Here is a 17,668-nt window from a genome sequence, read left to right as displayed (position 1 = left end):
AGGGACAATTAATATGCTTTTGAGACTCATAGACTGCCACACATAACCAGGGAAGCCTAAACTAAATTTTTTTTGTTTTTTTGTTTAAGTATTGGTTATGTGTATTTTGGTAAATACATAGTCCTCATTTTTAGGCAGTCATGTATTAGGGGTCAAAGGATTATTGTCCTAACTTTTGTAAGCTTCACATGTTTTTGATTGAATGAAAATGCAAAAGAATTCCATCAGATAGGGTGTTTTTCACTCAAAGCAATCTTGACAGTGGGCACCTCAACAACAACCTCAAAAGAAGTCACTAGAGCCTCCACACTGAACAATGAGCTATCAGTTGAGTCCCTTCATCATTTGGAGAACTAAGTGTCACTGATGCAATACACAATTTGGGACTCATTGCATCTAAGGGGCCTAGTGGGGGACTCATATGCCAATACACATACATATACATATCAGGCATCAACAACAACACCAACTACAATCAACAACTATAGCACAGCCAAGTACAGATTCAACCAACATAGCCAACACAGGCAAGTTAGTGAATAACCAACAGAGGCAACTACTCCAATGATCCAACACAGTTAACAACCCCCAATGAGAAAACACATCCAACTACCCCAAGAGCTAACACAGGCAACAATCCAAACTAACCAACACAGCCAACAATCCAAGTTAACCAACACAGCCAACAATCCAAATTAACCAACAACCCCAACAATCCAAATTAACCAACAAAGCCAAATATCAAAATTAACCAACACAGCCAACAATCCAAATTAACCAACAACCCCAACAATCCAAATTAACCAAATAAGCCAAATATCAAAATTAACCAACACAGCCAACAATCAAAATTAACCAACACAGCCAAATTAATCAATAATCCAAACCAAATATTGTATTCAAACCAAGTAAAACAGGAGTATAAACAATTGAAGTCCAACCAACTATCATATCACAAAAAAGGACTCAAACAACATACATAACCAATTATCACCCACAAATTGATGCAATTAACTAAAACAAACAAATTAACTGGCAAAAAAAATTAAACTTTAGCGTTTAAGAGGTTACGCTGCCCATTTAGTTATGGGGGTTGGAGAACTGGGGATAGTAGATCTGGTGATAAGCCGAGTAGACATCATCAGGCTCCAAACCAGCAGGTAGCCCAGACCGTATGCGCTTAGCACCAGAAGTAGGGGCATCTTCCACCATAGCCAGCATGGGGTGGGACTCAGGTGGGCGAAGAACCTCCTCAGCAGTCAATTCAACGGGTTCAGACTCCCCAGTCTCAGATCCGGTGTCTGGAACCCCAGCAGCAGGTACAACGGCGACGGAAAGAGCATCTCCGGCGGGTTTTTCTACAGGAAGTACCACAAAGATAGGTACAGGGTCCAGATCAACAACGGTGGAACTTGGAGCGGGCCTTTTAGATCCAGAAGCAAGCTTTACTTTCTCCTCCTAGTCGCTTGAAAACTCGGCCAATTTAGCACCCCTGATTTTCCGACGCGCAATAACAGAAGCGCGGCGAAGGGGTTTCATCACACCAGATCCCCGACGGGGGATGTAGGTGGTAGCAAAAGAAGGACGAGGGTTGGATCTTTTAGTAGCAACAGAAAGGGACTCGTACCCCATCAGATCTGGGTTCTCTTCATCAGAGGAAGCCATTTTTACAGAGAAAAAGAGACAGAGAGTTGGGAGAGAGAGAGAAAGGATATAACAGAGTAGAATTAGAGAGAGAGACAGAGAGTTGGGAGAGAGAGAGAAAGATAGAGACAGAGAGAGAGAGATGGGTATATGAAGAACTAGGGTTGGGTTTGATTTCTGGAACATTCAATTCCAGAATTGAATTCGTTCAACCACACCCAACTTCAATTGAATGCTGATTCATTGAAGGAAGTAGTTGGGAATTTGTAAAGTTTTAAATAAATTGGGTAACTATGGTGGGAATGGTTAAATAAATTAATCTCAGGTTAATTGTAAATAAAACAGATTAGTAGTAATAAGTTGGTTTAAAAAAAATAAAGTAAGGGTAAATATGTCAATTTGTAGGGTAAAACTTACTAAAATAGGAAAGAAAAAATTTTGTTGCGAGTAATGTGAAGCATCCATTTTTGGAAAGTGTTGCAAGTAACTCGAAGCGGAGGTAGTATATCATAGAACTAATATATAAAGCTAAACTTTTAGCAGGTCACGACGTTGCGACACTTGGCATTCTAACTTTTCGCCAAGTGTCGCGACACGTTGGATAGATTTAAATAAAGTTCATAAGATAATAAAAAAGTTAATTTAAAATTCTATTTGGATAAAATTTTAAGTTTAGAATTTTATTTTCGATGCAATACCAATATTTCAGAGATACAAATTGAATTAATTTTATTCAAAAAAATTATTAGATTATAATTCTCAAAAATTATCATATAAATTTATTTTTTATGTCATAATATTTTTTTGGAGTGAAATAATTAGTTTAAAGCGTAAAACATATATTTATAATATATAATAATCGGTTAAAATAATATACTTCACAACCCATAGAATTTTATTACTACATAAACCTGTCAATTCGGGTCGGGTCATGAGTCATCTCAGATTGGGTCACTTTAGGTTCGAGTCAAGAAACGTTCAACCCTTACCCAAAGATTTGGGTACGGGTCAACCCAACGGGCTTTGAACATTTATCTTATTTAATTTTTTTTTTTTTTTTTTTTTTTTGTAATGTATTAAATCGAACCTTTCCACCAACATTATTATTAGTCATTACATGCCTACTAGATAGCAAATCGTCACAAAAACACATCAATAAATATCAATGGTATTCTTTAAAATTTAACATATGGATTAAAAACTTATCTTTAAATTCAATAAACAACCCAAAAGCCTTTGTTTGTCCAAAGAATCACACGACTACAAGAGTCTATAATTGGTTTTGCCTGAGTATGTGACTTGTGAGAGAGGAGAGCAGAGAAGAGGAGCATGGAATTGAGTGAGAAGAGTGACTCTCTAATTTCTACTTCGGCCGGCGAAGGTGACGGCGACGGCGGGGGCGGTGGAGGAGGGTATAGCATTGAGAATGTGAAGAGGGCAAAGCTAAATTCGACGTTAGCCGCATTACTCGACGATCCCATTCTCGCCGATGTCCCAAAGAAACCATCTTTATCAGATGTGGACACCCTTATCAGCTTAGAGCTCGGCAGTGCCATGCGCATCACTATCCTCAAGCTCGACTCCACCTCTTTTGGTAATTTTCTCATTTTATTCTCTCAGTCATTTTCACAAACACTTGGTGTGCATTCTCTTATTTGACAAATTTTTTTGCTCTTGTAGATGTGGTGGTCATGAACTCGGCGACAGTCAAGGATTTGAAGCTTTGTATTAAGAAAAAAGTTAATGAAATGGAACAATCAAAGATGGGTCATCGTCATATTTCTTGGTACTACTCTTAACTTTTTTTTTTTTCTCGTGATTGTTTAGTTTATTGTTAGTATGAGACTTCCTACATTCCTAGCAAAAAGATTATTGTGAAACCAATTTGAAGTTCGGAAATAGAGGGATTAGCTCAGATGAATGATTGTTAGAGATATGAGATATTGGAAAATATGTGCTCTAACAATGATTTAGTTACACTTCTGAAATGATTTACCATGTTGACAAATAATGGTAAATTATAGTTTGGGTGCTCTAGAGAATGTTTTCATAAGGACACAACTGCATATGTTGCCTTTCAATGAGGTAAAGTCAATTATAGTTTGAGGGATGCTCAAATACTCAGTGCCATTCTTATGCACCTGCCTCCCATGAGATAGGCGGCAGGTAAGTAGATTTGAATCACGGTTTATTGTTGTACTTGATGATGGTGTATTTAAAGCTGAAAATTGACAATACGGAGAAGAGAACATTTCTTAGGTTGCCTTGGTAAAATTTGTATGCACAACAATCGTTTAATTGTAATTCTACAATAAGTAGTCTAATTGTACTTTTCAGACAAATTTGATAGTTAGTATAAGTTGGCAATAATGTAATGGTTTAGTAGTGATTATGTGATGTAGAGTTCCCTGTATAGTGAGAATGTGAGATTGACTCATGAGTCAAATGGACTGATTCTTCTTCTTAGTGAGTGTGTAGCAAACTAGAGATTAATAGAGTGGTATTCGACGCTTCTAAATGCAGTGTCACTTGGATTTTGTTTCAGTTTCCTGAATTAAATTAGCTGCCAATCTGGGTAATTGATTAGTGAAATTATCAAACTGTAAACTTTGTTTTCAATACTAGTATCAGAAACTACCTTTGCTATCTCTTGAATTCTTTTGAACCAGTCTTTCTCATTGTTGCACTTTAGCATGAAATGCTCATGTTTTTGTGCTTGGGTGATATTATACATTAGATTTCAGGGGAAGGTTTACTTCTTACTGTCAAGTGTCGACTAATAATTAGCATAAAATAGGTTTAGGCTTTAGAGCATTCTTGTATTTTATTCACTCTAAGCTGGTCTCACCAAAGTAATTAGGCTTTAGTGGTTTGTTTAAGCTTGATACAACTATGATAACAGGCATTATATATATTAATGTTTTAGTTGCTGTTTGCCACACATATTTTGATGCTTGATAATTAAGTGTATAGAAAGTGACGACCTAGTACTTCAAAGTCATTATAATGCCTTTGTATTCAGCATTTAAACAAATTCTTACAGTTAAAAAATGCTATATTGAACTTTTAAAATTGGATAATTTGGGAGTTCAAGAAAATATTAGAAGTTTTCTTTCTCTTAACCCACTTCCATGCTTGACTTTTAAATCTTTCACGCTACTTTTTCCTGAAATTACTTCATATGTTGAAATTACAGGAAACATGTATGGGCGAATTATTGCCTTTTGTATCATAATGAGAAGCTACTCAATGAAAGTGCGGCTCTTCAGGATTTTGGTATACGCAATAATTCTCAGGTACCCTTTGTTTCCCCAACTTTCCAGTACTTCAAATTTGAGTTCATGGAATGCTACACAACTGCGCCTTTTTACCTCAATTTGGAAAGTGCTTGCTTTAAATTTGACTTTTCGAAACTAATAAAAGCATCACTTGGCACATGTATCTGGTTCCATGGTAAAAGGATTTATTGGTTTGCACTCCTGTGTTTTGCAGGTGCAATTTATACCTTTCATTGCAGCAAGGCAAAATAAGAAGCATACGAAGAGGAAAAAGCATCGTTTTTTCCATGGTTTAAACAAACGCTCATAAGGGCTACATTATATGAGTGCATGATCACCCATACTTCTTACACTTGACAGGTAAAATATGGGCTTTATGGACTTGTGCTCTATCTACCTTGATACATATTACTAGGTCCACTTTGCGTGCTGCTGTTCTTATATCTGTGACAATGTGTTTCAGTTCTTCTTTGGCTGTAGATGACTTTAGTAGGCCTTGAATAACTTCTTGTGAGTCTGATTTGATGACAATATTGGAGTAGGATTGTGAAACTGCGTTAAGAGCTGCAAGGACAGCCAGCCCCTCTGCTTGGCTTGGAGTGCTAGCAAAAACTCGTTCTGCTACCTGGAAGGTGTCTAGATTCCCTACTTCTGCTACCCAAGCTATGGCAGCCTGCCATTGTCCTTTTTTGCCCTTTCTTGTCTCCTTTCATGCTGCATCAACATAAATGGTAATAACAGGTTTGTACTGATGCTCCAGATTGGAGGGATCTTTGCTTTCTTCTGATTTGGTTCCTCTGGTTTTGCCAAGGATTTCTTCAAGGCAAGAGCTTTTTCCCATCTTGTGACGTGTGACTGCCTCTCTCAGTACAATGATGCCTTATACAATACAATGTGAGTTAAGGCGATATTGTAGGTAAAATTGTACATGATGGTTGTTGTACATGTCCCATACACGAAGAAAGATTGCAGTGGCTCATCTATTATTGAATGTAGTAAAAATCTCCCCAGATGTATCACTTACTTGTACATAACTCCAGATTTATGTATAATTTCCCTCCACTTTTGTTATTCATCCTTCACGGAAGATAATACCTCTTGCTCAAACCAACTATTTTTAGACTTTCATGAGCTCAAGAACAGAACAAAATATATTGGAAAGAAAATTATTTTCAGTTTTCGTATATGATGGATAAATAACCTCATGAGTCATAGCTGTGTTCCGAAGCAAACCATAGCTTTATATTGGTAAGAATTGTATTAAGTTCACTAATAACCATAATCGTCACCACTGTCAGCAAACAATGCCGTACACAATCTCCACCACAACCATAATCAACTATACCAACAGGCAAGCACTTTGTTCTCCTCCATCTTCCTTCTCTTAAGAACACTATCAAATACTCATCCCAACATTCAATAGAGGAAGTTCTAGTTTGGCACTCTTAAGAGCTAAAGGAAGGTTGTCATTTCTACTCATAACACAGAGCAACATCTTTGTCAATAGGAGGTGTGAGGATTTATGACTTGAGCAAATTGCTTTGACATAGCTCATATTGAGGTTTTATTTTAGAGCATTCATAGTGATGAGAAGAATTTTCCTCGTCCATGAGAAACTTGGTAAAAATGAATTTCATGGATCCAACTCACGAGATTGTTCTTCGTATTATTTCTATTATTTTTAGAACGGTGACCTGTACACAAAGTCCTTGGTAATTTCTATTAGATCAAAACCTCGTCAAAATACCACAACAAATGAACAGAATGATAAATATTTTAGAGAGTATTTTTGTTCACATACATAAGGTATGATATGTATATGCATCTGTAACAATCAAAACTCTTAGTCTCTAACCCAATATTTATTTGAACAATATTTAATTTTAAAATTCATACCTTATACCTAACGTCCCCGTTTCCATTTCCCAATTCCAATCCCCACAGCGGGCCTAAAATTCATCCTCATCCCCACCCCACCCCGGCTTGTACAATTTCAAAACCACCCCATCTCACCCCTACTTAGATATCCACCCCACCTAAAACTTGCCTAATTCCCGCCTCCCAATACTACATAAATTTTGATAACAATAATAAAAAAATCATTATTAATATTACACATTTTTTGCTTGCTTATAAAATAAGTACATTACAAATTATTATACTTTTACTACATTATTTTAATTAATTTATTTTATAAAATTATAAAAGCATTTAAAATATATAAATTGTGGACATGGGGTGGGTACGAAGTGGGGCGGGGTGGGAATGGAATACCTAAAATACACCCTTGTCCCATCACCTATTGCGGGTATGATTTTTATCTCAATCCCCCCTCCACCATTCGCCAAACGGGAGTGAGGCGGAGATGGAACGGGTTTTCTACTTGACCCGCCCCACTGAGATCCTTACTATTAAGCATTTATTTGTCAAATATAAAAAAATATTCATTCTCGAACAAAGCCAAACAAGAGATGCAATAATCAATTTCCAAATCATACCATTTTGATGTCATTCCTAATTGCAAACTTGCACCACCCTATGAACCAAATGGTCCGTGTTATTCCCGCTATTTAAATTTCAAAACAGGTGTAAAAAATGAGTTGACCGACTTGATTCGAAACCAACCCCTAATAACGAAATTTAAAATTTGACTATACACACAATAATTTTAATATTAGCATCAAATCGATCCGACCGAATTGAACTCGACTCAAACCTGAAAATTTACACTTCTAGACTTCTAGTCCCAAATTGTAAATTTGTAATCATGACCAAATTCCTAAATTGAGTTTCACTCTTTCCCAACTCTGGGCTTCCGAGAAAAAGACTCGCCATCCATCAATATCATTCTCTCTCCTGAATTTCTCAATCCAATTTCTTCTACCTTTCGGACACTGGGGAGCAACATTTTCAGGTTCTTTCAATCCCTAATTTCATAAATTTAGATCTCACTTGAATTTGTATACACTTTAATTCAGTAATTCCAGTTTTTTTACGCACAATTTTCTTTTCAATTTCAAAATTCTCAGGATTTGAATTCAAAGGCGAAGAAATTCGAAAATCAGCAACAAAAGCAACGAAGATCATTGATAAGTGAGTCATTATTGGTTCATATTCGTCGTCAATCGAAGTCCTTAGGACATGAGTTCTCCGGCACTTTCTGGAGTATGATCTCTTTCTCATCACTTTAATTTTGATTAATTTAAGTTTAACTGAGATCTATAGATGTTCATATTTCTAGCTAAGTAATTTTCGTTTGATTATTGAATATCCAATTTGCTAGATTGATTGCATTCAAATTGTGTTAAATTGTAAATTCGCCTTTTGTTATATATTTACTGGTGTTGCTATTTTTTTTAATGGTGTTGTTGCTTCGTTGTCGATGTTGGTGTTGGTAGGGCGGGGGCTTATTTACCGGATTTACGAAACTGTGTAAAGGGCTTGCTGTGGTCCTTATTGGTGGACACATTCTAGTTCAGCTTTTCCCTCCGGCAGTCACTTATCTCGCTCTTATTCCTGCAAGGTACATTGCACTGTCTTTGATTGGATAGATTATGTTACTTCAAGAACTTTGTGAATGTTTATGTTTGCTATATTATTGAAATTGGAAATATGGTTTTTTTTTTTTTTTTTTTTTTGGTTAGATATACTATGTGGTAGTTGGCATATGTGATGAAAAATAGCTATATAGGGGCTATGTTGCCATAAATTGGTGTGTATATTATTCAGTATTCTGGAGGCACTATTGGTATCATGTTAGAATTGATAGTTTTATACTGCCTAAATAACTGGAAAGATACATGGTGTGTAGACACTTGGGATTAAAACTGTACAAATGAAGTGTTAGAAGCTTGATTTGTACATAAATTTATTTTATGGGTAGTGAACACTAAATAATAAATGTAGGCAAGAACTTGAATTTTGTTGGAACCTTGGTTTTAAAGGGCGTAAGGCGCAAAAAGTCCTTAGAGCCTAGGCGCAAGGCGAAGGCGCGCACCTTTTGTAGGTGAGGCGTATTTTAATCATATAGAAAGGAAGTAATAATTTCTATTAAATAGTGTAAAAATGAAATTATGAGAAAAGGTGAAAGGGACATGTGATCAATAACAAGAGTTCTTCAAATCGAATTATAGGATATGGGATTTCTCTCTCCACTAGAATTGAAGACAACCTGCCCATAACAAAGTCTCTTGGTATACTTCAGGAAAAATAAACTTACTCAATAGTTTTGATGCTTTAAAGCATAAAGCGCAAAATAAGGCGCAAAGGCACAAGAAGCAGCCTAGAAAAAAGCGCAAAGGCGCGTGCATTTTGAGCCTCAAAGAGCTAAGGCACCAACTCTCGAGCCTCACTAGGCCCGTAGGCACGCCTAAGGCGCGGTTTTTATAACTAAGTTTGGAACTCTCAAATATTTTAATTTAACGCTTCTTGAGATCATAATTGTCCATTAATGCAAGAATCTCACTCAAATTATTCTTCATGATGTTATTGTGAAGGATTAATCTCTACCTAAACGCAATTTTTAGCTTTTTTTGGTCCTTGATGTCTAAGTCAATCAGGTGTTCTATTAACTCTTCTCTTTGATACATGTGTGGGATGAAGCTTTGGATTTAACTGAATTAGATTCTCGCCAAAACTCAAGGATTACATTCAAAGATTGCTAGGTTTTCAATTGTTAATTTCTGGAAGTAATGGAAGGAACAAGGAAATGTGAGCGATTTGAATTTAATCTGTGACATATAATATGAATTTAATAGAAATCAGAGACTAGCTCCATCATCTAACAATTAGCAAAATACTACAAGATCCATATTTACTCCACTTGGGTTCTCCTTTTGGAGGAAATCAACATTTGAACTCTTTTGATGAACTCTCTATTTCAAGGATTCATTAGAAATTGATTGGAGTAAGGTCTACTTTTCTCTTTCTGGAAGCATAGCTTTGGTCATAAATTTTAGCTGGTCTTGTCCAAGATTTTGGCTTTTATTGAAAATAAGATTGAGAGGATGAAGAAGAATATATTTTGTCCTGGCATCTAGCAACACAAGGGATGATCATCTTGTGAGTTGGGATTAGGTTTGGTGTGGTAAGTGAAGGTAAAGCGGATGGCCTTGGGAAATTGGTGTCAAAAGGTTTTGGCAGTTGTAGGATTATGGTTGTGATGTTTTCCTTGTGATTCTAATTTGGCATTGAGTCCTCAAGAAAATCTTGCATGACAAAGGTGGGATGCTCAAAATGCCTTTATAGTGACACATGGTTCTAATTTGAAGTTTGTTTGATAGTTTTCTAATCTTTTCTCATGTTTCATGAGGTTCTAGATAGGGTATGTTTGTGGTATTCAATTTTGGGAAGATGCTTGAAGGGAAAAGCAGATGGTTTTTCTTTCGATAATGTTTTGGATTTACAATTTTGAAGGCTAGTACATGATAGGGAGTTTCAGGGGTTCTCTTCTTCAGTGAAGGCTTTGGATTTTCACTTAGTTTTTGTGGAGGATCCTAGTGTATGGATTGGTGATTCATGACTCTTTTTCTTGTATTTTTTTTATGTCGCTTGAATTGACCCCTATTTCCAGCTTTTCTTGTAGCAAGCTTCATTTGGAAGGTGAAGAATCCCTCTTAGGCTTGCCTGGATTTGTTGGTATTGGGCCGGAATAATCATGGAGCAATAATTTTGGGACTAAGTCTCTAACTAAGCCTGGAATGAGGGAAAATGTTTGGGCCTGAAACTATTGCCACCTAGATTGAGACTGTCTGCTACATTTCATAACAAAGGTCTTCATTTGACTTGTTTAAATAAAATCTTGCATTGTTGCTTTTTGAAGAGGAAGTTTTTTTGACATTTACTTAGAACCTTGAGGGGGTTGCATGAGAATTGCTTCTGCTCTCTTGATTTATATGCTGTTTGTGCTTGAGCTGCTTGATTTTTATAGTTTTATGTTTTTAATGGATTTATAACCCCAGTCTGTTTGATTTGTAGGACAATTCCTTTTGCATGGAACCTCCTAACAGCTGGTTACACTGAACAGACAATATATGGGGTAATTGCACTGTTCCTTTCTTCCTGACTATAATAGTTATTTCCGTCTATCCTGGATGACTCTGCTTATCCAATATTTCTTTTTTTTTATTCAAATTCTAAATTTTAATATCTCCAGGTGGCGATTAGTGTATTTGCTCTGCTTTTCATGGGCAAGCTGCTTGAGCCGATCTGGGGTTCTAAGGAATTCGTGAAGTTCATATTTATTGTCAACGTTCTTACTTACATTTGTGTCTTCATTACGGCAATAGCTTTGTACTATGCAACTAGGCTGGAAGTTTATCTGTAAGTGCTTTGAAATTGTCAGATTACTGTGACTTTTTTTTACTTTGTTCTTGGTTTATGTTCTTATCATGTAATAGCATATTTTATGTGTTTATTAGGTTTTGGCCTTTGGCAGAATATATGTATACAAAATCCAATGTGTCCTCTATCTCATTATCAACTGTCCCAAGTTGACTGCACATAAATCAAGGGGAAAAAATGGAGGAGCAATAATTAAGTGCCACATGTTATTAAAAAACCTATTTTGAGCATGTAAAAAGATTATGTAGTACATGAGTTTGTGAGTTAATTTGATTATGTGTATCTTTGGAGTTTGGACAAAAGGGACTGTTGATATGGAGTAGATCGGGTATTTTTGATAAATGGGAGCAATTTATCATTTTAAGTTTGGTAGTTGTGTGTTACATGTTCATTCTGTTTGTCTCATTAAAAACTCTCTCAACCATTGTTTGATTTTCAATAGTGTGGTCCAGTTACCCTGAGGATACCCTCTACCTCATCACTATGTTTGTACTTCTGTTGATGAAGATTAGAATCTTTTATTGGAATTATCCATGTCAAATTGGCATCTTTCTAAGCACCACTTGAATGCCTTGAATTTATGTAACTGAAACTAAAATAGAAAGCCGCATTAGCTATTTTAAAGACATAATGTAACTTAAAACTCTGACTTTGATAGTCAACATGAGGCAATCAAAGTAGCAAGGCTTTCCTGTGTGATGGTGCTCCCTAGCATCTTTAGTTTCTTGTGTCATTGATGCCTAACATGCTATTTTTATCTCTGCCCTGGACGTAGTATTTTCTTTGTTGATCAATTCTCCTCCTTTACTCTCTAACTCACTTTTCTGCCTGAGTTCTCTTCTTTCAGCTATCTCTCCACTTTGTCATCTCTGTCTTGTCCTCGTTATCCACTCTTGCGACCCTTGAGCTACATCAGATATCTTTTGGCGCACATGTTTGTATCTTGTATGATTTTTGTACCCAGTATTGCTCTTCCATTCATTTAGAGTTCATACAAACAAAATTATGCTACCCAGTTCCCGGACTTTGCACTTTGCCAGCAGCCGGTATATTTTTGGTTGTGGTGTTACTGATAGAATTAACAGTTTGTTATCACTGGATTTTTCAATCTAAATTTTATTTTTATTTTTTTAAATTTATGGTTCTTAAAAGATCTTATGGTTTTAATAACTTCTTGTACTAAATAGGTTTGACTAGAATATTCTCCTGCACAGTTAAGTATGAGTATTATACCTTTTGTAAGCAATTAATGTTGGGTCTTGAAAGTCCTGAAAATAGGGATCTATGATCAGAGTGTATCTGTATAGATGCCTGTCCATTATTGTCATTTTGGTGTAAGGAAGTGCTTGATTTTGACTTTAGCCAACTTCAGTTACATTACTTGTCCTAAACCTTATCTGGATGTACAAAATCAGTTTCTTGTTTATCCCTACACTGCATTAAGCTCTTTCCATTTCATTTACTGATACATTAACCTTTTCATCTTCTGCAGCTATATGCCAATCTCTGGCTTCCATGGAGTGCTTGCAGGATTTTTGGTTGGTATCAAGCAAATTGTCCCAGATCAGGAGCTTTCTGTAATTGGCATCAAGGCTAAGGTATTTTTTTACCTCCCAACAACACTATCCTTAAAAAGATTTACAAAATTTAAAAACACCTAATTATGCAAAATATATACTGAAACATAAAATTCTGATTATATCACGGCTTTTGTGTTATTATAATGCAGTGGCTACCGTCTATCATGATTCTCCTGTCGATCATTGCAAGCTTTTTCTTGGCAGATTCGGCAGCTTACCTTCCCATCTTTGGTACATATATGAGCTGGATCTACCTGAGATACTTGCAGAGAAGATCAGAGACTAATTTCAGGGGTGACCCAAGTGATGAGTTTGCATTTGCCACTTTCTTCCCAGAATTTATAAGGTAACATCATGTTCACCTATATAGGTCTCGAAAAGTGAGTTGCACTTTAATTATATCTTCATTTGATCCTCTTTTGTTGCTGTTAACATGCAGACCAGTTATCAATCCTATATCATCTATTTTTCATCGGATGTTCTGCGGAAGATCTGATATTTCTAATGATGGCAAGGCTTATGAAATGAGAGGTTTTCCACTTCCTGGTTCTGATACCTTTGAGGCATCGAGACGAAGGTAATATGTGTTCTTTTTTCTTTCACAAGCAATTGTCCTTGCTATTTCCTGCATCCAATGCAGATGCTCTGTCATTGTGTTTTGACTTCTGTGATTTTCATGATAGTTAAAGCCTCTTAGGGGGTGTTTGGTTCTCGGAATATAGGTATGAGGTATGAGTTTGGATTGACTAAAACCCATACCATATGTTTGGTTGTCAAAAGTATGAATTTTAAACCCATACATCAAACCCATGAGGTATATGGGGTTTAGAAACCTTGGGGGGAGGTGGGTTTGGCCCATTCCATTCCCTTAGGTATCAAATAAAAGGAGGGAATCGTGAGAGATTCCATTCCAGAATTGAACCATACACATGGTATTAAGTATCAAGTTCCAACCTGATACCACTTAAACCCCATACCACTATGTGGAGTAATATACACCATAGAGTACTAAACTTTGCAATTTGTATCACAGAAGGTACTGAAGTTTCATTTGTATCAGGCAAGGTACTCCAGGTAGAGTACTAAAGTTTTCCACCCACAACAACCGGTTAACAATAAAATAAAAAAATAAAAAAAAAAGAAATTTAAATTCTGACATTATTAATTGGAAGGTACCGAACTTTCAGTTTGTTCCAAAAATGGTTGTTGCAACTTTGTGTCTCCTCCTCTTTCTCTCTCCTACATATATAACTCACATTACTCTCTTCCCACTCTTCCCCTTTTTCTTCATACTCAAAAAAATAAAAAATAAAAAGAAAATTAAAAATTAAAGTAAATGATAAAGCGAGAAGAGCCACTAGATTCTTCTTCTTCAATTAATTAATTTTAATTTAATTTCTTTTTTGGTGAAAGATGGAGAAATTGTCGGCGATGGTGAAGATGGTGACGAAGGAGGTGGTGTATGTGGGGTGGGAAGAGGTGTATGTGTGTAGAGAGAAAGGGAGGAGAGAGATTCATTATGCATTGAAGAGAAAAGATGGAGGTTCTGATCTTGCTATTATTGCAAAAGAGAAGAGTTTGAGGCATAGGACTTATTGATTTTTGCTTGATTAATTTCAAATCTGGGATCTTATCGAGTTAGAGGTTCTTCGTTTGTTAAGCCTAAATTGAAGGTGTTGTTTTTGGGTTTTTTGATTGATTTTTTTCTGGGATTGGGAGGTGGTTTGATTTGTTCAGATCTGAAATTTTGTTATTTGTTCTAATTTTTGGGAGATTTGGGTTTTTCCCCCAATTTTGTTGAGTATTTTAGGAGATTTGGGTTTTTCTTCAAATTTTGATTTGGCTTTTTGTTCTCCCAATGCATGTAGCTGACATTTTTTTTTTTTAAAAAAAAAAAGTAAAATTCGAATTAACTTGGAATAACAGGTTGAAATCAGAAAAGTTACCTCCAGTGAAGGTCATAGTACTCTAAGTGATACAATTAGAAGTTGAGTACCTTAAGTGATACATTTTGCATAGTTTAGTACCTTGTAGTGTATATTACTCCACTATGTGAACCAAATGCCCCTTAATGATTTAAACTGTGCTAAGACTTGTGTCTTATTTATGATTTCTATTGCCGTAGCATTATATGTAAAGTTAATGTTGCTAGGGAGATAGATTGGTACCATATGTATCCTCCAGTTTTAGTTTGTACTATAGATACGTAAGCACCAGAGACGTGTTCTCACATGAGCCTCTCCTTATATATATATGTCTTCTCCGCCCATGAAGAGTCTACTTTCATCACCATGCCACATTTATTTGCAAGGCTTAATGTACCAAATCATGCACAGTGATACCTGATTGCATCTTTTTAACGGTTATCAAAATATGCCCAATAAGTCACTCTGATCCACCTATTTCTATTCTTCTATTTACTCTATTCTAAATTTCTTTCAGACTCATTTGCTTTCGTTCCCAGATGTGCAGCCTTCTGGCACATAAAATCTATGTCACAATTTGTTTTCCTTCCTCTCTCTCTCTTCATACCTCAAGCCATTCATTCCACTCCCCCAGCACCTATTGCAGTCATGTCCTTTCATATAACATTAAATTGTACCTATGAGGGATTGATCATTTTAAAATAGTAGAATGTTCACAATCTGAAATCCCTTGTTTTTGTGTGCTCACAAATCACAAGAATATACTTCCTCCGTTTCTATTTAGTTGACACGTTTAATTTAGGCACGCATATTAAGGAGAGGAGAGAGAATGAGAGAAAATGATAAAGCAAGTGGGGTACACTAGTAAGTGGAAGGTATAAAAATTACCCCAAAAGGAAACGTGTCAACTAAAAATAAACTTCCTAAAAAGGAATACGTGTTAACTAAAAAAAACGGAGGTAAGTATTAGGTAGTGAAATTGGTTTTTTAAACCCAAAAACCAAAAGGGATACAAAGTATAATTTTGGATGTCCATATTAAAGAAGATGTGAGAAACTTTGAGAGACAAAGGGAGAAGCATTGTTACTTGTGTGTCTTTACATTCTTTACATTTAAAAATGATATTATGACATTAAAACAGGATAAAGTAATTGTGGGAGATATAATTCTAGACTTCCAAAATTAATGACCTATAGTACTTGGACTCAAGTACCCATGTTCAACACGGGTACGTGTTCAAGTGTCCGACTTGGCTTTTTTTGTGAAAAGTATCTATGATTTTGAACTAAAATAAAGTGGTCGAATTGTCGTACTCATGACTGAGTGTCGAGGGTCTGACATGGGTACTTGAGGTGAAATGAAGAGTTGGAGCATCATAGTCAATAACTGAAGAAGAGGGTTAAAAGAAGATGAAGCCGGATTGAAGTTGATGGTTACTTCGCTAAATTTGAAAGAAGAATAGCTCAACCTTTAGTCTGATCAAAGATCCAAATTGAAATTCATGTGATTAATTCTGTACTTCTCAAATCAATGATGATTCTACCTGTGAGTGTGACTGTTTGAGCTGCTTTATAAGCGGCTGCATTTTAGTCCTTGGGGTTGATATGTCGGATAGAAAACCTTAAATTATGCCATACATGGATATATGATTCTACAACTTTTTTATCAGCACTTTGCTGAGTCAAGCACTTTGAGATGTTTCTTAGCTCACACTATAACTAGAAGGTATCTGTGTTGTCCGATTTTGATCTCCCTGAATCCAAAATCAGCACTTTTTTCCTTTCTGAAGCATTTCTGTGCAGTAGTGCAGTATACCTGTTTTTTCTTTTTTCCTTACTGTTTTGTTTTGGCTTGCGTTTATGTTTTATGTTTTTTTCCTTTTCCACTGGATAAACTGTCATAGTCATCTTTGTGCTTAACCTCCATTTGTTTTAATATATCAGGGAAAGAGGTGCTCGAGCACTGGAAGAAAGGTTAGCAACGGAAAAGTTGCCTGTTGCAACAAGTGCAGATGGATCGCATATTGATGCCTCTGAGGAAGTTTGAATCTGAACTGCTCCATTTTCAGCAAGCAGCTGAATGATTGTGGTAAATTTTATGGAGGTGGATTCCTTAATTTTAGTTAGAGAAGTAAAAGTTTTGATATTGTCTGACCTTTGAACGATAAACTAAATGAACTCTTTGGTTTCCTGGCCCTCGGGTATAATTTTTAAAAGGAATACTTGTTCATATCAAGTCGTCGGGAACTTCATATTGCCTTGCGCATAAAATTCCTAAGAGCATGAACTGGCTTCAAATTTATGCTTATCTTTGATAGGAAAACTCACTAGTAAATGAAGTCCGACTGAAATTACCGAAGTACTAAAAAAGTGCATTTATAAATGGTTAAAAATTTTCTTTAAACTAGTAGCTCACGAGAACACCGTCCACCTCATGGCTTAATTATCATAGCCTTGCCTTTCTGGCAAGGCCCGCGTCTAGCCCCCTCCATTTTTTGGAGCCTAGCAGGCTAACTGCAGTAGCTTTCTTATGTTTATGGTACTAGCATCACGGTATCTGTAAGCTCCGATTTAGTCTTATCAGCCTCTTGGTTTAATCAGGCAAAAAGCAATGGAACGGCACCTTTGATATATGGAAAATTGGAAGTCATCTTTTGTCTCATTTTTTTATTCATCATTCTCAAGCTGGCCATCGTGTGGACAAAAGCTGTCATGTGTGGCTTGTGTCCTTTTGCCTTGCTATAACAGCTCGCAATGTAAAAACCTCTACTAAACAGCTAAATGTCAAATACATCTGCTTGAACATGTGATGAATAAAATATTGATGTAATTGGTCGGCATTACCTAGCATGAAGATCAACATTATCTTTCAAGTTGGTTTTATAGTGTTTCGGATTGCT

The 17,668-nt window shown here is 36.1% G+C and overlaps 2 protein-coding genes across 4 annotated transcripts; both read left to right on the top strand.

The window, feature by feature from the left end:
- The first annotated feature begins 2,840 nt into the window (after positions 1-2,840).
- On the top strand, positions 2,841-6,106 carry LOC145640812 (U11/U12 small nuclear ribonucleoprotein 25 kDa protein-like). Of its 3 annotated transcripts, XM_081692050.1 has the most exons (6): positions 2,844-3,238; positions 3,325-3,430; positions 4,841-4,940; positions 5,137-5,282; positions 5,465-5,653; positions 5,734-6,106. In XM_081692050.1, exons 1-4 carry the CDS (start codon positions 2,974-2,976, stop codon positions 5,230-5,232), a joined length of 567 nt encoding a protein of 188 aa, XP_081548176.1. In that variant the 5' UTR covers positions 2,844-2,973; the 3' UTR covers positions 5,233-5,282; positions 5,465-5,653; positions 5,734-6,106. The 3 variants fall into 3 exon arrangements, with proteins under 3 accessions (XP_081548175.1, XP_081548176.1, XP_081548174.1); XM_081692049.1 differs by having other exon boundaries at positions 2,841-3,238; positions 5,386-6,106; XM_081692048.1 differs by having other exon boundaries at positions 5,465-6,106.
- Positions 6,107-7,699: 1,593 nt separating this feature from the next.
- Positions 7,700-16,998, top strand: LOC145640811 (rhomboid-like protein 19). The gene is made up of 9 exons (XM_081692047.1): positions 7,700-7,836; positions 7,952-8,087; positions 8,321-8,445; positions 10,899-10,959; positions 11,077-11,243; positions 12,757-12,862; positions 12,994-13,190; positions 13,284-13,421; positions 16,713-16,998. Exons 2-9 carry the CDS (start codon positions 8,064-8,066, stop codon positions 16,813-16,815), a joined length of 921 nt encoding a protein of 306 aa, XP_081548173.1. The 5' UTR covers positions 7,700-7,836; positions 7,952-8,063; the 3' UTR covers positions 16,816-16,998.
- Positions 16,999-17,668: the final 670 nt, after the last annotated feature.

The sequence above is a fragment of the Chenopodium album genome, chromosome 7 (assembly GCF_948465745.1).
Source record: "Chenopodium album chromosome 7, dcCheAlbu1.1, whole genome shotgun sequence".
NCBI lineage: Eukaryota > Viridiplantae > Streptophyta > Magnoliopsida > Caryophyllales > Amaranthaceae > Chenopodium > Chenopodium album.
The sequence above is the reverse complement of the archived record's forward strand: the minus strand, read 5'-3'. Positions and strand labels throughout refer to the sequence as shown.